General features: G+C 36.4%; 1 protein-coding gene across 1 annotated transcript in view; it reads left to right on the forward strand.

Moving 5' to 3' along the window:
- The window catches only part of abcb7 (ATP-binding cassette, sub-family B (MDR/TAP), member 7), a 78,954-nt gene that overhangs the window by 25,158 nt on the left and 30,123 nt on the right, over positions 1 to 23,673 (forward strand). Inside the window, exons 7-9 of the mRNA XM_056472403.1 lie at positions 2,962 to 3,050; positions 3,157 to 3,244; positions 22,412 to 22,586. Of these exons, the coding sequence (XP_056328378.1) occupies positions 2,962 to 3,050; positions 3,157 to 3,244; positions 22,412 to 22,586 (352 nt within the window). The remainder of the gene's footprint in view (positions 1 to 2,961; positions 3,051 to 3,156; positions 3,245 to 22,411; positions 22,587 to 23,673) is intronic.

Here is a 23,673-nt window from a genome sequence, read left to right on the forward strand (position 1 = left end):
AAAGGTTTTGTTATTTTTTTGGCTAAATAAAAATGAAGAATTTAATTTTTAAATTTTTTTTACATTTTGTTATTGTTGAGCAGTGCATGAACTTAATAATGTAATAATAACAGCAATTCCATGTGCTAGTTTTTAACCCAGAACCAAACCCATTCCTTGCATTGTCTATTGTAAGTACATGTTAATTAATATCACTCAGCACTTAAATGTATAATTACACCCTATCAAGGACACCAACAAATAAAACCTGTAGCCCAATTTCTCCAAGTAATGTAGTCAGTTAAACAAATTTTCAGTTGAGCTAATTTGCTGCATGGTCAGCATTTTTCAGCAGTTTGAATCGATTTGACACATTTGATTTTGAAGCAGTTAGTCTTGAGTCATTATAGTTGTGTTGTTGTTTTTGCTGGAGATAATCAGCAGGACATGTATCCGCTGCCTGTGCACTGTGTGACATTAAACTCTTTGAATCTGAGTTTGTGTTAACAAGCACCCTGTTAGTAGAACCATAGCAACATACGCTAAGATAAAGTCAAATACAGAATTTTATGGTGATTTTGAGCTCATGTCCTTATTTTTAATGGATGTCATGTACCGAATTGGGTAAAGACTGGAAATAACTGCTGTTTTTGTTGATGTTCAACAGACTGTGTATGCATAATGCTAAATAAATAGAATAAAAAGTAATAGGCTCATCTGAGACATGGTATTATGATGCTCCCGAGTGCAACACTTCATTAACCCTCTTACTAGTGCTTGCTTAAAAGAACTGCAGATCTCCTGAAGTCATATGATTGCATTGTATAAACAATGGAAACTTTATTCATGAAAATCTTCCCTTTCGATTCACTGTTTACTGGAAAGAAGAACATACAGTTGAATTATTAGCCCCCCTGAATTATTAGCCCCCTGTTCTTTTTTTCTCCCATTTTCTGTTTAACAGAGAGAAGATTTTTTTCAACACATTTTTAAACATAATAGTTTTAATAACTCATCACTAATAACTGATTTATTTTATCTTTGTCATGATGACAGTATATAATATTTGACTAGATATTTTTCAAGACACTTCTATACAGCTTAAAGTGATATTTAAAGGCTTAACTAGGTTAATTAGGTGAACTAGGCAGGTTAGGCTAATTAGGCAAGTTGTATAAAGATGGTTTGTTCTGTAGACTATCGAAAAAATATAGCTTAAAGGGGCTAGTAATTTTGACCTTAAAATGGATTTAAAAAAAAATTGAAAACTGCTTTTATTCTTGCCGAAATAAAACAAATAAGACTTTCTCCAGAAGAAAAAATATTATTAGACATACTGTGAAGATTTCCTTGCTCTGTTAAACATAATTTGGGAAATGTTAAAAAAAGAAAAAAAAATTCAATGGGGGGCTAATAATTCTGACTTTAACTGTACATGGTTATAAACAACTTTTCTCAAAAGTTTAGTCTTCAGTTTTCCAACCAATAATTTATTTTAAAAAAAGCACTTCCAAACTGCAGCTCATTTAAACAGACTTCAAGCATTTAAAAAAATAATTTTATGGAATGTTAAGTTTTTATAAAACATTATTTATCCATGCACATCTAAAAAATGTGGACTTTATAATCTTAAATCAAAGCAACGTCCCCTTTCATTAACTAAACAAAATCAAGCCCCATCATACATGTTTATCAACATTATTTTTAAAAAAAGCACATCTGAAATGATAAAAAGGCATCTACACTACCTGACAAAAGTCTTGTCGTCAATCCCAGTTGTAAGAGCAACTTATAACAACTCGACTTCTAGTTGATTTTTCAGATGAATCATCTGTTGAACTGCATCCCAATTATCACAAATACTGCAGAAGAACTATTGGAACCTGTATGGACCCAAGATTCTCACAGAAATCAGTCAAGTTTGGTGAAGGAAAGATCATTGTTTGGAATTATATTCAGTATGGGGGCGTGCGAGAGATCTGCAGAGTGGATGGCAACATCAACAGCCTGAGATATTAAGACATTTCAGAATCAGAATCAAAATCAGTTTTATCGCCAAATGTGCTTTACACACACAAGGAATTTGTTTTGGCTACAGAAGCTTCCAGTGTACATAAGTGACAAGTGACAACACAAAATAAATATCAAAAAAAGACGATAAACATTAAACAGAGATACAGTTAGTCAAAAAGATCTGAATGTTGAATTGTATGGACAGATTTGTTATAAATATACAGGTTATAACGTGCTGTGTACAAATGTGTATGGCGAAAGTATTGCATTATAAATTGTTATAAGGTGGTGTGTACAAGTGTGAGCCCATTACATTACAAACTAAAGGAGAGGGCAAATTCTTCAGCAGGATAGTGCTCATTGTCATACTTCAACCTCCACATTAAAGTTCCTGAAAGCAAAGAAGGTCAAGGTGCTCCAAAATTGGCCAGCCTGGTCACCAGATATGAACATTATTAAGCATTTCTGGGGTAAGATGGAGGAGGAGGCATTGAAGATGAATCCAAAGAATCATGATGAGCTCTGGGATTTCAAGAACGCTTTCTTTGCCATTCCAGATGACTTTATTAATAAGTTATTTGAGTCATTGCAGAGATGTATGGATGCAGTCCTCCAAGCTTATGGGAGTCATACACAATATTAATTCTTTTTCCACTGCACCATGACTTTATGATCTATACTGTACATTATTTCTGTTAAGTGACAAGACTTTTGTCTAAGAAAAGTCAAATCTTATTGTTTTAATTAAATAATAAAAAATTAAGGCATGATCATATATTATTTTGTTAAAATAAGCTTAATCTGCCTTTCATTTAAGCCACATATTATATCAAATGATCAACTAAAAGTCAAGTTATTAATTGTTGTTCCTAAAATTTGGATAGGCGACAAGACTTTTGTCAGGTAGTCTATATGAAGACATGTCACTTTGTTAGTAATCAACAGTTGTTCTGTTCTTTTTCTTTGCAGTATTATAAATGTGGGGGTCACTTTGCTCTGGTCACTCTAGGAACTCTTTCGGCATACACTGCTTTCACAGTCGCTGTTACACAATGGAGGTACTGCATGTGTCTCTAAAATGGCAGTCATTTTTTGTAACAATGAAAGCATATTGTCATTTTGTTCTGTGCTGTATAACAGTAACCCATCTATATTTTCGATCAGGACGCAGTTCAGGATTGAGATGAATAAGGCTGATAACGAGGCGGGAAACGCTGCTATCGATTCTCTTCTCAATTACGAAACTGTCAAGGTGAGTAACGTGATAAACTCCATTGCCATTGTCATAACTTTATTGACTTGTGACAAACTCTACATTGTGTTAGATTAGTTTTCTAGCAGCAGAATAAACATTTTGTCATCATTTATTCAAAGTGTTTCTTTAAGAACCAATAAGGTCTGTCTTTACCTGTTGGGCGATCGGGTTTGAATTGGGCATGTTTGATTTTAACCCTTGTGTTTTCAGCCTTAATTTGGCCACTGTGTTTCAGCAATTAAAATGATTTTTGGTTACAAATATGATTTTTACACATATTTTGGGAAAATGCTTTTGAAAACTCAAAAATGCACTCTGGGCAAATAGCCTTCATTATGTTAATGGATTTTTTTCCCCCATTGACTTCCATTATAGGGAAATTTTTTTATTGCAAAGCCATGACACCATTATTATGTATTCATTATTATTGGTGGTTTTTCCTTTTGAAAAGAGGAAAAATTTGTCAATTTTGCTGTTGATCTTCAGTTGCAGTGCAAAAAAACTTAGTTTTTGGCTTTGGTGTTATATGGGCAGGGTGTCCGCGGGGTCTTAAAAAGTAATAAAAGTTGATAAATCAACGTAGAGAAATTTAAGGCCCTTAAAGTATTAAAAAGTATTAAATGTTATTTTGCTAGGTATTAAATTTTTATATCATTTTTGATTATGCAGTGTATGGTTGTATGCTAAAGTTTGCCTGAATTAATAATAATAATCTGCGAATATCAGGATTCTGTGTAGTTAATGAAATCAATAAAATCCTGCTAGATTTGACATGCTGCTTTGTTTACTACAGTAACCAAGGCAACACCATTATTTCTGCATTTCTATTCACCTTATTCTTCGCGTACGAGTGGGAATATTGAATCTTTTTGGCTTGAGACTTCCGTCTCATTTACTTCCATTCATTTTTAGATGTTAAAAAAGATTGTTATGCTTCTTGATGTTGCAAACTGATATTTTCTTATTATATTATTCTGCTTTGTCTGTATAGTCATGCAAAACACTTGTTTGTAGAGCAAGTCGTTTGACCATTTTCTGCGGTTTATTATACCTAGTCATTTCTCCCATAGGCGACTGAATCAGAAGTTCTTAAACAATCACAAAAATGAGTGCATTTCCGCATTGAAGATAAAGGCGAATAGGCATCAACCTGCTGAATTAGCTAGATTTAATAGTTTTGTATTCAGTATATGAATAATGTTTTATTTTTGGATTAGTGTCTTACATTGATATTTAGTAAATATACTGTAAGTTTAAATCTCGACTGTACTTCCATTTGAAAGGTGGTTTTAAGGTCTTAAATGTTTGTAAACAGTCTTAAAAAAGGTATTAAAACTATTGAATTTCACTCTGTGATTCCTGTATATATTCTGAAAGGGTATAGTATTTGTATGTGTGTAAGAGGGAGACTCCATAGAACTCTATATAAAAGCTAGAAGCTTTTTAAACAGGCCTGTTAAAAGGATTAATGATGCCAACAGAGAAAACCACCAACAACCAAGAATGCATGATTATTTGGTGTCATTATAGTGGGAGCCAATAAGGCATAAACAGCCTCGAACATAACGAAAGGGTAGAAAATTTAAACAATACACAAGGGTTAATCAGTCAGTAGTTTGAGAAATGGTATTTAAAGGCATCCACAGAGTTCCTGTTTTACATTAGAGATGAAAGAAATATGTTATTCTTGACATGGGTTACCAGGTTATCATCTTAAGCAGGAAATGGAGAGGTGGTACAATCATAATGAAAAGAGTAAACCTGTGTTATGAAATTCTTATAATCGATGCACCATGACTCAAAACAAGTGAAGAACTTTGAGTCAGTAAAATGTATATATTGATGTCACTGAGAAATAATCTTTTTTTAATATAAAATATAGGGTGGAAAATACCATATTTACCAGTTGTTTTAAAACCTACTGTAGCTACTTTTCATATTTTGTCATATATGCTCATACACATATATTATACATACTTACTCCAAGGGCCATTTATATTGAAGTTGATATTTAGCCGCACCATGTTGGTGTTTCGTAACATCTAATTTCTACAAGGTTAGTCGTTAGCTCTACGCTCTACCCCCAACCCGGAGGACCAGGACAGACAATTTAGCTTACCTAATTCACGTATATCGCATGTCTTTGAACTGTGGGGGAAACCAGAGCACACGGAGGACCCACGCAAACACAGGAGGAACATGCAAACTCCACACAGAAATGCCAACTGACCCAGCCAGGGCTCGAACCAGCGACCTGCTTGCTGTGAGACGACAGTGCTACCCACTGCACCACCATGCCGTCCCATATTACACACATAATTTGTTCAATCATCAAAGGTGCCATAGAATGCATCAATATATTAAATTGTTTTCTGATGTCTACATAGAAGGACTGTGGCGTACGTAAGTGCAAAAAATCTCCAGAAATTGTTTTACAAGTCCATTAAAACCCTAGGAATTGTCATTATATGATGAGGTTGGTTTTGACCATATTTGGAAGGGTTGTGAATATTAATGAGCTCTGCTCCTGTTGCTTATGTCAGTGTCAGGGTGCTTTCACACCCTAGATCCACACGTAGATCATATGTTTTGTTTCAAAACAGGAATTTGAATTATTACAATGTTTATTTTTGTTCTTGGTGCGGTACACTTTCACACTGTAAAGTTTCTAAACAGACCAAAATAAACAAGCTAAAACAAGTGACATGCGAGTAAACTCGTCTCACATTGGTCAGTTTCAGGGTTTATTTTTCAGAGTCCCATGGATTCCGCTCAGCTGTCATACGTTGTTATTAAAATATCAGAAAATATCATATCTTAATTTCAGTCATTTTTTCTAATGGATAAACTGCTCTTGTTAATATTTCAGCATGCTTTCACTTTCATATTCGGCATGAAACGCGCATTTACCGGTAGGAATGATATCCCGCCCTACTCATAATTATCTCTTCAGATAGTTGGCAATTACATAGATATAATACACTGTGATATAGCCTAGTTCGTTGGATTGTATTACTTTCTCACTACAATCGATCTGCTCCAGAGATTGTTTTAATCGAGCTGAGGCCATCTCATTCAGTCAGTGTCAGACCAATTGTTTTAGTGCTGATTTGAGCGCGATTGCAGGATTCACATATGCCAAACGCTTCTCACTAATGAGGGAAACACATCAGGTTCTGAAACAAACATCTAGGTGCGAAAGCACCCTCAGACTCTCTCACACTAGCATGCATGCACACACGAAGATGTATTCACATTTCTATTTTGTGGGTTTAACATATCTGAAACAGGCTGGAGCTAATATCAACATTTGCCTAAATGGATGAGTTTATAAAACTAATAAACATCCTTTTACTTTTTAACTGTAACAAATGTAGCAAATTTCACAGTAGAGGTGTGAACCTACAGTACACTGGTCTCACGGTTCAGTCCGGTTCAGTCCGATTATCATGCCATCGATTCAGTTCAATTCGATATCTCGGTGCATTGACGATGCTTTCCATACACAGTTTTATATTTTCACAGCAGTTCTTGTATTAAAATCTAGAAATATATATATATTTATATACTATTTGTAATACAATTTTGTCCTTTAATACAAAGTCAGATAAATAAACTGTACCTTTAAACAACACGAGCATTTGTAGCAAATAAACAAATATAAATATCCCGCTCGCTTGTCTAGCAAGTTCTTTCTTAAACCCCTTTGTTTGGTCACGCACTCAACAAAGGGCTGCGATTGGCTGTTACGTGCTGGTGCTCTTCACAGTTGAGTGACACTGATAAACGGCAGCGGCGATCACTGCTGATCCATGATAGACACTGTGGAGAAAACTGTGCAGACACACGCTCGTGTCTGTATCCAGACGTATCGCTGTAACAGCCGAGAGGAGAGGAAAAGTCACGCCAGCCGGTCAAATGGGCCATAGTGAGAGAGAGAGAGAGAGAGGCACATGGAGTTTACTTTCATTCTCTCAATCGCAGTAAAATAGGGGCTTCTACTGTAAGTGTCAGTGAAAGACACACATGCAGCGAAATTGTGCAGAGTTTCTGCGTTTTTAAGTAGCTGGAGCATTGTAAATACTCACGCTCACCTCCCTCATCATAGTAAGCTACGGCGACATATCGCATATGAGATAAATGACGTCAGTATGTAATAACCGGTTATGATCTATTACTGAACCGATACCGAATTGTCCGTGTCTGCTCGCGGTGCACCGAAGAAACAATTAATTTTGACACCCCTATTTCACAGTATACATGTTAAACTAACAAAATATACATTTAAACAAACAGTATATCTTTTCAGAATAGCATTTATCAAATTTATAATCCATATGTAGTTTTGTATACTCTGTGATTATAATAATATTAATCTTAATAATTCCTTACATTTATATAGCGCTTTTCTGAAGACTCAAAGCGCTTTACACATTTTTTGGGGCAATCTCCTCATCCATCACTAGTTTGCAGCATCCACCTGTATGATGCGACGGAAGCCATATTGCTCTAGACCACACACCAGCTGACTGGTGGAGAGGAGACAATTATGGTATGGGGATGGTTAGGAGGCCATGATGAGCAGAGGCCAGTGGGCAAATTTTGGCCAGGATGCTGGGGTTAAACCCCTACTCTTTGTTTAAAGGACATCTTGGGATTTTTAACGACCACAGAGTCAAAACCTCAGTTTAACATCTCATCCGAACAATGGCACTTACCGAGCAGTATAGAGTCCCCATCAATATACTGGGGCGTTGAGACCCACACAAACTGCAGGTTGTGCACCCCTGCTGGTCTTACTAACACCACTTCCGGCAGCAACCTAGCTTTCTCAGCCTCGCTTAGCTTCAGAGGGCGACGATGTGAGAGTTGCAGAAAGCTAACTGCTTTACCTAACCATTCTTTTACGCCTCCTTAAAACCTGTCTCGTTTCAAAATAAAGAGTCCATATACAAAGTATATTGCAAGCTTAGATAAAAAAAATTAAGTAAAAAATTATCATTGTTGTAATCTCATTCTCGCAATTGGGCAATTTTTCACTGGATTTTTACACTCACTGGATTTACATGAGAATGAGGAAACACAAGTGTTTCTACAGTCAGTTTCATGTACTGTGCTCTTATTATTCAGCTATGCCTTATGTCCAGATTTGTGTTCTATGGCATCTTAAATATACAAATGATCTCATATATTCTTCTACATATACAAGTAGCACTGGAATATAGCAATTTAAGTCTCTTTATGTAGCTCTTTCCATATTTAATATGTTGGTACTTGGCATTGCAATTTAATGACACTTTCTATTGTCTATTGTCATTTTGACAAATTAGAGTTAACAGGACAATCAATTTTGTGCCATTTCTATCGTAAATGTGCAAAAGCTGGAATACTCCATGCACTTTTACTGACTGTTTGCATGTATTATAATTCCTAATAAGCTATTATGCTCAGTTTCTGATTCTAACATTAGATCTTCTGCCCTTCAGCTCAGCCTGTTTAGTGTTATTGTGAGGAGCTGATACATTTTGTCACCAGCTTTGTTTCCTGTCACTGGTGTCAATGCATGTGGATTTAGTATCACTTTAAGCCAGTGTGCATGCATAATGAGATCTACTCCCACTCGAAATCCGTTACACTAGCACATATAGCACATATCTGTCTGTTCTCCTATAAACACGCTTGTCTGTAAAGCGGCCGCACTCATGAAGAGATTCTCCAAGCATTTCACTTGCTCTTATAATTGGCACACGAGTCTTTGCTGAGTTTGATGAGCTGTAATGGAATGTTCTGAATGTCATGACCATCTAGAAGAGCTGTCTGTTATGTGTTAATAACAGTGCAAAGATTACACAGTTACTAATAACATGCACCATCTTTCTGCATGGTGCAACAGTACCAGCTTCTTATGTTTATTATTGTTTTTATGAAAATCGAGTGCTGCTTCTCCTAGAATTAGGCTTTTAAATAAATTATTTAGGTGAAATGTATGCAAAATAAACATAAGAGGAGATGTTGCAGCAAATGGCTGTATGTTAAAGGTGCAGTATGTACGTTTGACACCCAGTGGTTGAACTAGGTATTGCATGCCTGGTTCAAAACACACACAAGCGCAGGTTGCCAGATTGACGACATCAACAGATGTGTGAAACTATCAAACCTGAAGGCTGATTTAAACCATGTCCTAAATAAAAGGAACGGCAGGCGATAGAAGGAATATTTTCCATATTAAAGGAGTTTTTGTCCTAACCACCTGAAATTGACATTTTAGAAACAGCTTCTATTTCTTGCAGCTGAACAACAAGATAAATTGAGAATGTTTACCTCAGGTACACAGCTTTATTCAGTGTTAAATGCTAACAATGTAAGTTTGAATGCCATTTTAATTGACATTTATTGCCATACTACTGAAAGCAGCAGCAGATGGTTTAACTCAAATCTTGAAAATAAAATAAACCGTTTGAAATTGAACTTTAGAACCGTGACTTAGTGTAAACTAACACATATCAGTGATTCAACATGTAAGGCAAGGCAAGTTTATTTATATAGCACATTTCATACACAGTGGCAATTCAAAGTGCTTTACATAAACAGGAATAAAAGAAACAAGTATAAGAAAAATAAAAACAAATAATAAGAATGGTAAAAAATAAAATAAATAAGCATAAAAACAGATAAAATGTGTTATAAAAGAATGAAAAAGAAGAGAAAAACATAATAGTGCAATCTGTCGGATGTAGCACATTGCTCATTCAGTAAAGGCACAGCTAAACAGTTTTCTTGATTTGAATGTGCCTAATGTTGGAGCACATCTGATCATTTCTGGAAGCTGATTCCAGCAGTGAGGGGCGTAGTAGCTGAAAGCCGATTCACCCTGCTTTGACTGAACTCTTGGAATTTCTAGTTTATTTGATCCTAAAGATCTGAGTGATCTGTTAGGTTTGTATTCAGTGAGCATATCTGTAATGTATTGAGGTCCTAGGCCATTTAGTGATTTATAGACCAGTAATAATACTTTAAAATCTATTCTGAATGTAACTGGGAGCCAGTGTAAAGACCTGAGGACAGGTGTGATGTGCTCTGATTTCCTGGTTCTGGTCAGAATTCTGGCTGCAGCGTTCTGGATGAGCTGCAACTGTCTGACTGTCTTTTTGGGAAGGCCAGTGAGGAGGCCATTACACTAATCCACCCTGCTGCTGATAAAAGCATGAACAAGTTTCTCTAAGTCTTCACTGGAAACAAAGCATCTAATTCTTGCAATGTTTTTGAGATGATATTATGCTGATTTACTAACTGCTTTGATATGACTATTGAAACTCAGATCTGACTCCAGAGTCACACCAAGATTCTTGACCTTATTTTTTGTTGTTTGACCCTTAGAGCCAAGGTACGCATTCACCTTGAGAACCTCATCTTTGTTCCCAAACGCAATCACTTCAGTTTTCTCTTTGTTTAACTGAAGAAAGTTTTGGCACATCCAATTGTTAATTTAATCAATGCATTGGCAGAGGGTGTCAAAGGGGCTGTAGTCATTAGTCAGTAAGGCTAGGTAGATCTGAGTGTCATCAGGATAGCTGTTGTAGGAGATTTGATTTTTTTCTCATTATTTGGCTCAGAGGGAGCATATAAAGGTTGAACAGGAGAGGTGCCAGAATCGAGCCTTGTTGGACTCCACATGTCATGGGTGTCCACCTTGACCTATGGTCACATATACTGACATAGTAACCTCTCCCTTCAAGGTAAGATCTGAACCATTTGAGGACCGTCCCAGACAGCCCAACCCAGTTTTCCAGCCTATCCAAAAGTATGCTGAGATGGACAGTGTCAAATGCAGCACTGAGATAGAGCAGTACCAGCACGATTAGTTTGCCTGAATCTGTATTTAGGCGTATATCATTGATTATCTTTATAAGAGCGCTCTCTGTACTGTGATGTGGTCTGAAACCAGATTGAAAATTGTCTAAACACCCCTTGAAGTTTAAGAACTTGTTAACCTGGTTAAAAACAACTTTTTCAATGATTTTGCCAATGAAAGGGAGATTTGGGATGGACCTGTAATTGCTCAATAGGGTATTATCCAGGTTGCTCTTCTTCAAGAGGGGTTTAACAACTGCAGTTTTAAGTGAGTTAGTAAAAAATCCCGGAGAGAAGTGAAGCATTAACGACTTTTAGAAGATCCATTTCTAAACAGGTAAACACCATTTTAAAGAATGATGTGGGGAGCATGTCAAGACTGCAGGTTGATGTTTTCATAACTTGCACGATCTCTTTTAAGATTTTACCATTAATTGCCATAAAATCAGACATAATGTCTGATTTCTTAAGTTGTGGTTGAGCTAGACTGACTTCGACACACCTTGGCTGATTGGATGAGCCTTTCTGATATTATTGATCTTGTCAGTAAAGAAATGAGCAAACTCATTACATTTGCTTTCAGAGAGTAGTTCACTGGGAATACGACTGGGGGGGTGGGGGGGGGGGGGGGGGGGGGGGGGGGGTTGTTGTGAGTCTCTCTATCGTTGCAAAGAGTTTACGAGCATTATTTACATTGCTGTTTAAAAGGCTTGAAAAGAAAGTCTGCCTAGCAGTTTTTAGTTCCATATTAAAAGCACGTCTTTATAGATATTATAATGGACTACTAGTTTCGTCTTTCTCCACATACCCTCAGCTTTTCTGCACTGTCTTTTCATCATTTGTACTCTTGGTGACCTTTTCCAAGATCCCTTTTGCCTGCTAATCATCTTCTTGGCTTTAACAGGAGCAATGTCATCTGACATTCTTAACTTTAGAGTTAAACAAATCAAGGAGAGAATCAACAGAGTCTGCAGATATGCTTGGTGCTAGTGATATGGCCTTCATAAATTGCTCATTGGTGTTTTCATTTATGCATCTCTTTCTGACAGACAGATTTGTCTTTAATAGCTGGAGTGATCAATATATCAAAGAAAATACAGAAATGATCAGATCCTTAATCAACTTCCAGGTGGGCTCAGAGGTGGTTGTGGAGCAGGCTGCTTTTTGGTTGGTAACTGGGGGCTTGTGGCGATGGAGTGTGAAAGTTTAGTTCCAGCATGTACCAGTTCCTCCATCTTTTTTGAGAAAGCCAAGAGAGGCGAGCAAGGTGACAGTGAGAATGTGTCTGGTGACAGAGGCTGTGGCTCTGGAGATTCTGGCTGCTGAAATATGTTTTCATGGGTGTTTTCCTGAGGATCATTTTTGAGTGACGAGACTTGATGCTGTTCTGATGCGTCACAGTCTGTCTGTGTTGAGCAGAGGGCCAGTGACAGTGTCTCTATCAACAGTGGGTGTTTTGGCTGCGTGGCGTTATTACTGTCCTTGGGTGATGCGTCAGCCCCAAGTACACACAGGAGCTGATTTGAGGTTCTGTGGTCATCCGGACAGTTGCTAGGTGTGTATGTGCCATTTGGATTGAGGTTAGTGGCACACACAGCTGATGGATGATAGAGGGAGAAAAAGATATTGTCCTTTAGCACCTTTGCACCAAGTTTGTTTGGGTGAAGGCCATCAACAGTTGTCTTTGGTTCCAGAAGAGATTGAAGTTGTCAATAAAATTCAGTCCTTTCCTGTTACATGCTTTCTGCAGCCATACATTTAGACCAAGAAGCCGTGAAAAATTTTTGTCCCTCTTCCAGGGAGTGGGCCACTGATGAACGGCTGAATTTTTAATCTTTCAACTGTTTCCAAGAGCTCACAGAAATCTCTCTTGAGCAGTTCTGATTGTTCCTTCCGAATATCATTCTTCCCCACATGGATGATAATCTGTTTTGCAGTCTTGTGTTTTTTCAGAATTTCCTTAAGTTCTTTGTTTACATCCGAAACTGTTGCATGAGGGAAGCAGGATGTCATTGTAGATTTGCTCCTAAAATTCCTGATTATTGAATCTCCTACAGCTAGTGTTCTTATCTCAGGTGCGATCGGAGCAGAATGCCGCTGTCTAGTCGGCCTTGAGCCTCTGTTCTATGCAGAGTTAACTGCTGAGTCATGCGATCTCTGTCTGACTGCATTTGGGGATTCTTCACCCATATTACTCAATACTTCATATCTGTTCTGAAGCTGTATTTGAGTCCGAGCTGTATTTGGTGTAGAAGACGCTAATGTGGCAGCGTATGATCTGACCCCATGAGTACCCTTTGGTTTCGCACCTTGTTTATGCCAATGCTCATTTTCAACAGTTTTATTCTGTTTTTCTGTGCTCAAAACAGTGGCAGGAAAAGATTTATTGGACTCACCGGCTATATGCTGTAAGCGTCCACAATGAAGCTGCAGTTCTGGTCGGATCGCAAGTAACTTTGTTTCAAGAACTGCAATCTTTTGTAGAAGTTTGTGGCATTTTGTACAGCCGTGAGAATCTGAATTAATCCGATCCAGAGGCATTTTCACAGCCGTGTTTTTCCGTCTCAGGAATGTGAGCAGCTGATAGCTGGTAGCAGGAGGATTGTTTAGACGATAATTCCCCTCTTGTTAGTAAAACTATATTGCAGAAAGTTTGTAGAATCGATGCTGATCTTCAAGCTGTGTCGTTTGAGCACTGTGCTGATAGGTTCAAGTTAAAATTAGGGTATAAGATATAAAAGCAGGTGAGCAAAGAGCGGAGCAGTAGGCAAAGACGTCCGAACAGTAGCGAAGCAGAAAGTGTACATATAATAATGTAAAAGAGGTTTAATATGGATTATTTAGATTGTAAACCTTTTTGTTGGATGCAGTAAGTGCACTATTGTGTGCCTCTGAATGGCTGTATTTTAATGTTTCTGTTGTGTTTCGTCTGGTGCAAACAGACAAATTTCTTGTCACATAGCGTGTTACGACACAGGGTTATAATTTGACCTGCTTACCTTATGTTTACATTCATAATATTTATATTATTTGCTAATTAATAACCAACTCATGTGGAATCCGCATCTCATTTTAGAGTCTGCTACTGTCCACCAGATGTCGCATTTCGGTCATGAACGCACACTTTGAGAGCCTTCCTGACTGAAAGAATGAAATACGTGACCCAGGGTTCTGAAATATAATTGGCTAAACTGACATTGGGCGGATCAAAAGAACCAAAACAAAGACAGACATTCCAGCACGCAACACATTTTCATAGCAGAATATCTGACTTGGGCTACAGTCACACTGCGAGGGTTGGATATCGTTTGGGGTTATTTCCATACCGGTGCTAAATCGATTCTTTTAAAACGGTACCGCTGCCAAAACAGTGCCTGAACTGATACTTTGAGCCACAAAATTATGGTGCATGACTCTGGAAAAATATTTTATTTGACAAAATCTTATATAAAATAATTTTAATAGAACAATATAATTTAAGTTTAAAGTGAACATCATTCATATTTTATATATTTGAATTACATTAATATATTTCCTTTGATCATTTGTTGGTTAGCATGAATTTGAGATTTGCATTATGAAATTACATTAGCTTACTACTAAACTGTGGAAAGGCTGTCATAAAAGTACTGAACTCCTTTTTTCCTAGGGTTGGGGCTTGTGACTTTGTTTTTCATGGTTATTAGTAATCTAATGATTTGCCTTAATCTGAATAAGACAATAATATGATCAAGGTGTTTACATGAGTTGCTTTTTGAATTTTTCCTTTCATGATCCTGTCTTACATGTTATAGTCAGTGGTGGTTGTAGACCAGAGAAACTGTTTTATATAACACACACATATATATATATATATATATATATATATATATATATATATATATATATATATATTATATATATATATATATATATATATATATATATATATATATATAATATATACAATATGTTTTATATATATATATATATATATATATATATATATATATATATAATATATATATATATATATATATATATATATATGCAATATGTTATATATATATACAATATGTTATATATAACTAGTAAAATGTTATGCACTGACTGTCAACATTGGGAAGATAAAAAAGTAGATATTAGTTATGCTGTTTTGATCCGGTACATACCAGTTACAAAGGTACTGGTGCTATAATGGCACCGGGTTTCGGTACCCAACCCTATGCTTAAATCTGATTTTTTTTCTCAGATTAGATTTTTTTGCATAACTGTTCACATTGTTGTTATAAATGTGGCCAATATCAGATTTGCAGTGTGAACAGATCATGCTCCTAAACTGACAAAAGTACATTCACAGACAGCAAAAAGTCTCTAATTATGCACACAATGTGTATACTGTATGAAGTAAGCATGTTGTAAGATTTCACTGCATCCGGAAAGTATTCATAGCACTTCACTTAAATTTTTTATATTATTTTTATTTCTTATTCCAGAAAGCATTAAATTAATTTAATTCCTCAACGTTCTACACACAATACCCCGTAATCACAATGTGAAAAAAGATTTTTTGAAATTGTTGAAAATTTATCAAAAATAAAAAACCTGAAAAATCACATGTACGTATGTATTCACAGCCTTTGCTCAATACTTTGTTAATGCACCTTTGGCAGCAGTTACAGCCTCAAGTCTTTTTGAATATGATGCCACAAGCTTGGCACACCTGTCTTTGGGAATTTTCCATAGGTCTGCAGACAATTGCTTTGTCTTCATGCTTGGTTTGTGCTTTGACATGCACGGTCAACCCTGGGACCTCATGTAGACAGGTGTATGCCTTTTCAAATCATGTCCAATCAACTGAATTTACCACAGGTGAACTCCAATTTAGCTGCTGAAACATCTCAAGAATGATCAGTGGAAACAGAATGTACCAGAGCTCAATTTAGAGCTTCATGGCAAAGGCTGTGAATACTTATGTACATGTGATTTTTCAGCGTTTTTTTTTATATAAATTTGCAACAATTTCAAAAAGTCTTTTTTCACATTGTCATTATGTGGTATTGTGTGTAGAATTTTGAGGAAATATAACACCCTTTGAGGAGAGAGTTGCCTCAATTGTGGGTGACACTTTACTGTCTGGAGTAGTATTCATGTCTTTGGGAGACACAGATGTATTAGAGGAACACTTTGTTAGGGCGGTATAGCAGCTCCCCTCCGCTCTTATCAAGGCAACGCCACCGACATTTCAGCTGCCCAATCACATTTGAGCATCACATATTATTTGCACATTTATTGAATGGAAATGTTTCAGATTCATGTTTGCAAATTCGTCAAATGGTACCTTTATAGCGATGTGCGTGCAGTCGAATGCTGATTACATTGGGAAAACCGGCGATCGCTGCAAATTGCACTTTAATGTTTGGCTGGTCAACTGCTTGGTATGGAAACCTTATATACATGCTAAACATGCGGATGATCCCGTCCATACAGCTGGCATTGCATGGCTCAAAGATGACTGGCATAACCCCAAGCGGTCTGCCAGTTCCCTTTGGAAAGAACCAGTTGCCAGGATACTTTGTTAGTGCGATTCTTTGTAGTGTGCAATTTAACATAATTGTCTCTAGGAGTCACCAATGGAAATGAAACAAACACACACAAGAAATGCACGTACGCCAGACATAAAGTTGGTGTGGACCAACGCACATTCTCACGTTAATTTCAACGTTAGTAAATCCAAACGTGAGCGTGAAATCTGGCATACGCAAAGTTTTTGTGCGTACGCAGCATTGATACATGAGGCCCCAGATATGTGTCTAAAATGAAAAGCTACAAATGAAAGTGGCACAAATCTGAATTAAAAAGACCAGATTCCATGCGGTTTGGGCTCTTCACACTGTCAAGACAAAAACCGATCTGAGTCACATGTGGTCAAAAAAAAATCAGATTCAGGCCACATTTGCCTGCCTTGTGAACGTAGCCTTAAGCATTGTTTTTCAGATAAACAAGAATGTTCAGTTGGTATGTTTCTTAAATGTCTGCAAACATATTATGGTATTTTTATGCTTTAGAAGAGTCAAGAACTTACATACAGCACCTTTAATGTGTGGAATTCGCTTTTCCATCAAATTTTCTTTATCTTTGTTTCCCTTGTGCTCTTCATAATCCTGCCACTGCCCTCCACTGGAACAACAGTCGCTGTTTATCGGCGCGCCCCTGTTTGTCACATTGCAGAGCTAATTAATTGTGGCGCACTTCTGTTTCAGAGCAGCAGCGCTCTCTGTGCAGCTGTCTCTCCCATCATCCTTACTGCTGAAGAGTCTCAGATGTTTCAGCCACTCAATAACATATTTGCGCCTGTGATGGTATTAGACTATGGTTTACTCAGCTGGCCATGTTTAGAGAGGTGTAGTTGTAGCTTTAATGACAGCTGGATATGCGATCAAGGTATCAGCGACATGTACAGGGTACATGCTTTATTTCACATCACAGAAACTATTATCTGGTTATATAGACAGACGATTAGTTCACCCGAAATTCTGAAAATTCTGTTAATTACTTACTATTATGTTGTTCAAATCTCCTGAGACCTGAGGCGTTTATCTTTGGAACAAAAATGAAGATATTTTTGATGATATCTGAGATCTCCCTCATTCTACATTGACAGCAGTGGTCTTGATATAAAGCTCCAAAAATGCTTTTGTCTGCAAAAAAAAAAAAAACTGTAAATGTGATTGTTTGTCTACACTACCTAATAAAAAGTCTTGTTACCCATCCAAGTTTTAGGAAAAACAAATAATAACTTGACTTCTAGTTGATTATTCGGTATCAGAAATGTTATATTTGAAAGGCAGATTACACACAATAAAATATGATCATGCCTCCTCAATCTTACCCCTGACATGCTCAATAATATTCATTCTGGTGACTGGGCTGGCCAATCCTGGAGCACCTTGACCTTCTTTTCTTTCAGGAACTTTGATGTGGAGGCTGAAGTATGAGGAGCGCTATTGTGCTGAAGAATTTACCCTCTCCTGTGCTTTGTAATTTAATGGGCAGCAATAGCGTCTTGATACCTCAGGCTGTTGATGTTGCCATCCACTCTGCAGATCTCTTGTACACCCCCATACTAAATGTAACCCCAAACCATGATTTTTTTCTTTAACAAACTCGACTGATTTCTGTGAAAATATTGGGTCCATGCGGGTTCCAATAGGTTTTCTGCAGTATTTGTGATGATATTTGTCATGTAGTGTCAGGTTTTTTGTATTAACTAGGGTGATATTGCTAAACCACTACTTTGCCTTAATGATATAAAGCCCTGGATGTCTCTTAATTTCCGTTTTAATGAAAAAAGACAGGAGTGATGGTCTTTGGCAGCACTCTTGAAACCATGCTGGTCGAGTTGGGTACCTTGGCTCAACACAGCAAGCCAAATATCAACTTAGGGGTGCAAAACGATTCTGACCTCAAGCTCGATAGGCAGATCAGGGCAGCTGTTAAATCGAGTTTTTGCCAATTGAGGCAGCTGGCCAAAATAAATCCATTTCTCCCTAGGAAAAACTTTAAGGCAGTAATCCACTCCTTTGTTACCACCCGACCAGATTATTGTAATTAATTGTACGTGTGGGTTTGTGTGTCTTCTGTTGCTCACATGCAAATGGTGAAAAATGCTGCTGCTCGTCTGTTAACTGGTACATGAATATCTGAACACATCTCCCCATTGCACTGGCTGCCATTACATTAAAGATTCAATTCAAACTCTTATATTTGTTTTAAAATTCCTAAATGGTCTTGCTCTACAATACATTTCTGAGCTGCTACACATTTACACACCATCTCGTTCTTTCAGGGCAGCTGATGATTTGCTCCTGAATGTGCCCATGAATGGGCCTCATGCATCAACGCTGTGTACGCACAAAAACTTTGTGTATGTCAGATTTCACGCTCATGTTTGGATTTACTAACAATGAAATTAATGTGAGAGTGTGCGTTGGTCAACGCCAACTTCATGTCTGGCGTCCGTGTATTTCTTGTGTGTGTTTGTTTTTTTCCATTGGCTACTCCTAGATGCAATTGTTAAATTGCATACTACAAAGTATTTTTGAGCCGTGCAATACCAGCAGTATGGGACGAGATCATCCGCATGTCTAGCAGGTATATAAGGTTTCTATACCATGCAGTTGACCAGCCAAACATTAAAGCGAAATTTGCAGCGATCGCCAGTTTTCCCAATGTAATCAGAGCGATCAACTGCATGCACATTGCTATAAAGGTGCCATCTGAAGACGAATTTGCTTACATGAATCGGAAACATTTCTATTCAATAAATGTGCAAATAATATGTGATGCTCAAATGCGCTTAACATAATACACACACTTATTAATGATTTGTGTGTATGCAATGTTTTAGTATGAATTCAACGCAAGTCTTCGTACATGAGGCCCCAGGCCTTTGCTGTAGCAGTTCCTAAACTATGGAATCCTTTACCTCTGTTTGTTACATTGGCTTCTCCATTGTCTGTTTTTAAATCACATTTCAAAACAAGTTTTTTCCTCTTTGACAGCTTTTGACATTTTGCTTCTATATTTATTTGTTTTTTAATAGTTTTTTAAGCTTTTAAAATTTTTTATTTTATGTTTGTTTGATTTTTTTTTTTTTTTTTTTTAGCCTTCTGGACAATAAGCTTTGGTTTAATTTTGCTGTTTTTAAAGTGCTATATAAATTATTGATTTGATTTGATTTGATTTGATTTGATTGATTGATGGATGGATGGATGGATGGATGGATGGATGGATGGATGGATGGATATTAGTGCAGTATAACATAAACAAAAAATACCCTTAAGTAAAATTTAAGAACCATATTTGAGTTTGTTTTGGCAGTTCGAAACCGCTTACCAAAGCAAGCTTTTGGGGGAAGTTGTTTTGGCGCACTTTGAACTATAAAAAATCCATGACAATAATGCAGTTCATGGCTGTGTTCTGGAACTCAGGATTCTTTGACTTTAGATTGATTTGTATTTCATATCCACAGATGTCAGACAGGAGAACAACTTCCAACTCCAAGTTAGCAACATAAATACCATGCAGGGTTGGGTAGCAGAGCTGGTACAGATGTATCTGTACCTGTGGCTCCTGGAGAGATTTTAAAGACTCTTAGGGGTTCACAACCGAAAAGCACCCATGTCGTCCCACATCTTTCAAAGTTGTAAACCAGTAGGTTTCCATTGGGTGTTCATTCTCAGCAAATGGAAACAATTTAATGAACTAAGACATTGTTGATTTGGAGGAATTTATCAGGTTTTTCCATTAACGGTCTACAGTGCTCTAATCAGGAGGCTGCTGTAAGAAATGAAGGAACATTCCACTGTGGTGGTACTCATGTGACAGGATGGAGAAGTCTGACAGATGTTAAGAAACTGTCCTTCTCACACAGCTGCCATTTTTGTTAGGGGTACACATGAGCAGTGTGCACATTTACTACCCTGCCTCCTGCAACTAGGGGTGTTGAAAAGTTCAAAACAGTATAATGTCACTCAGATTATTTGAACTTCCATTTGCCCTCAATCGAAGTACTAAAAGGAATCAGCACAGCAAGCAAGCATCATATTGCCCAAAGTAAACATGCTGACACCATGAACTGATATGAAAGGCATCGTGAGCAAGATTTTATTGTAACATTATATTCAACCATTGTCTTAATATCAAAGCATAAAAAGACTACTGTTTAAATGCACAGTCGTCATGTTCTTCATGTTTCTATGGGCTCTGTTTTAACAATCATATCGCAAAGTCTAAAGCGCATGGCGCTAAAGCATTAAGGTCATGTCCGAATCCACTTTTGCTATTTTAAGGATGGAAAAAACAGTTTGCGCTCCGACGCATGGTCTAACAGGGTTGTGCTTATTCTCTTAATAAATTATGGGTGTGGTTCTAAAGCCCCATATGGTGATGCATACGTCTCCAAAACCCGACAGGTAGACAAATCTAAACTTGTTTTTTATATAGAAAAAACCATTTATTATTATAATAATAATTATAATAACATTGTACAAATGCAAATTGTCATGAATAAACTGAAAAAAGCCCCCCAAGAGGCATGGAGGTATTTTTTTTTTATATTTATGTAGAAAATAATACATTTTGTAACATTTTAATCCTTGAATTTTGAGTTATATGTAAAGATATTTGTGTATTGCTGTACATCCTGTATGCAATTTGTAAGGGTTTGGACCTGCATAGGTGCATAACTAACGCACTCTGCGCTTGATTTTGGACCAGCTTTTAGCTGGTCAATGGCGCAGTCTATTTCAGTTTCCTAGCAACGCACCAACAATGCGCCTTAACACACCTTTTTAGACAGGCACACCAATGAGTCCACAAAATGGCGCAAATGGATTTGCTATTTAAACAACGTGAACACACCTTATTGGGCCGAGTGTGTGATAGGTCCCTAAGAGACTGAATGCCGAACTTTACACAAGCACATTATGCACATGGTGTTATTAGCAGCTACTGTCTCATCTAATGAAAACACAAATATCTCACATCACCAAAATTTCATTACTTAAGTTAAGATAACTATACATACAGATACACAGAAGTTCAAATATCTTCACTACATTCCAAAAAAATGGTATGACTCAATTGTAATAGAAATATTTTAGTATTGTGTACGAGACAAATAATGCTATTTTGTAATGTGCTTCTGAAATTAATAATAGTAACTACATTTTTCAGTTATTTTTAAGTACATTCACAATTAGCTTAGCAATGTTGTTTATTTATTTGTGCCAAAAATGGAATTGTTTAAAATATTTTTATTACATTTTAAAAGATCAACTAAATTTGTAACATTTTATGCATTTGTTTTATTACTAGCATTTTTTTAATCGAAATGTGATTGTTACACTGTATTTTAAACAAATAAAATGCATTTCCAAAATGTCTAAGAAAAAAAAAATTTATGAATTTGAATGAAAATGAATTGAATTTCAATAAATTTCACAGGATCCTTATACTTTTGCCTCCAAACATCATAGTTGATATCGAGTCATTTAATTATGTCATAATTTAATATAATAATTTACACCATGGTATATTTCAGAATTCCATGGTATTGCCTTATCAATCCTGCTGCTAGTTCTTATAAATACGAAAGTTTCAGACATTCTTATTTAGTAACCTTATATTCATTTAGATTCTAGTGAGTTTTAAATAGAATTTAAAAAGTATTGAACTTAAATCTGTCATTAATGCTCAAACAGATAATCTTCAAGACAATCATCTATTAGCTGTATTGTTTTAAACTTTTTTGTTTTCTTTTTCTTACAGTATTTCAACAATGAGAAGTATGAGGCAGAGCGTTACGATGGGTTTCTGAAGGTGTACGAGTCATCCTCTTTAAAGACTACCTCTACTTTGGCCATGCTCAACTTCGGTCAGAGCGCCATCTTCAGTGTCGGACTCACTGCTATTATGGTGCTGGCAAGCAAAGGCATAATGTCAGGTGAAAATCTGATACATCATCTTTTTCATCACCAATTGAACAAAACAGCTTTAGGGCTACATTGAATTATTTTACTTCGATGGGCTCAGATTGTTTAGTAAATTGAGCTTATTGTGTTCCTGAAGAGGTGGGGTACAGTTATTGCTATTGACCAGTTAAGACTATGGTTATGCTTTTACAGTTGGATAAGGGGTAGAGTTGGTCAACATTCAAATGATAGATATAACTACAGAAATTAATTAAAAGTTACTTTGTTTTAATATAGGTACATGCTAAACATGCTTAAATTTAAAAGGTAGTACCAAGGTTATTGTAATAAATGAAATCTAAAACTAAGACTAAAGCTGTTAGTCAAAAAACAGTTTAGTTAACTGAAATATTCACAATAGATGGTAAAAATATATTAATGAAATAAACAGTCTGTCAAATACAATAGTCAATTTCAGAACTAATAAGCACTCATTTTGGGGTGGAAAATGACATTCCTTTAGAAATCCCTGTACAGTTTTACAGTCAAATACATCAATCAAGTGCATGAGTATATACAAAAATATCTTAAACAAAAAAAAAAGACATCTGCAAAACTAGGCATGTTTTATTATGTTTAAAATGAAGAAGTCTGTCTAAAATGTAAGTTGATTTTGTTTGGGTTTTTGTCTCATTGTCTGTTACAAAAACAAACGATAATGTGCAAGCATTAAAATTTGCTCAACACTGGACATGTTCTTGCTACCTCTGCTAAACTAGAATTACTAAAACTGAAACTAATGTATTAAAATGGTCACAATTTTTATTTGCTCCTCTCTCTGAGCAGAATGCCTGAACAACTTGCACATCGATGGATTTGCTCTTCTGTGTTTGGACTTTGAGCAGTGAAATTTAAAACTGGATTGAAACAGTTTCAATTTACTAGAACTTCTATGTTAAGTTAATTTAACACATTCTACATTGTAGCTATATATAAATAAACATTAATTAAATTGAACAATAAACGGTATTAAAAAACCATTAACTAACAGTACTAGCTGAGTAAACTACTAATTAGCTGATTATTAATAGTTAGTAAGGTGGAATTTGGGTTTAGATT

Source organism: Danio aesculapii, chromosome 14, assembly GCF_903798145.1.
Source record: "Danio aesculapii chromosome 14, fDanAes4.1, whole genome shotgun sequence".
In the NCBI taxonomy this organism is placed as follows: Eukaryota; Metazoa; Chordata; class Actinopteri; order Cypriniformes; family Danionidae; genus Danio; species Danio aesculapii.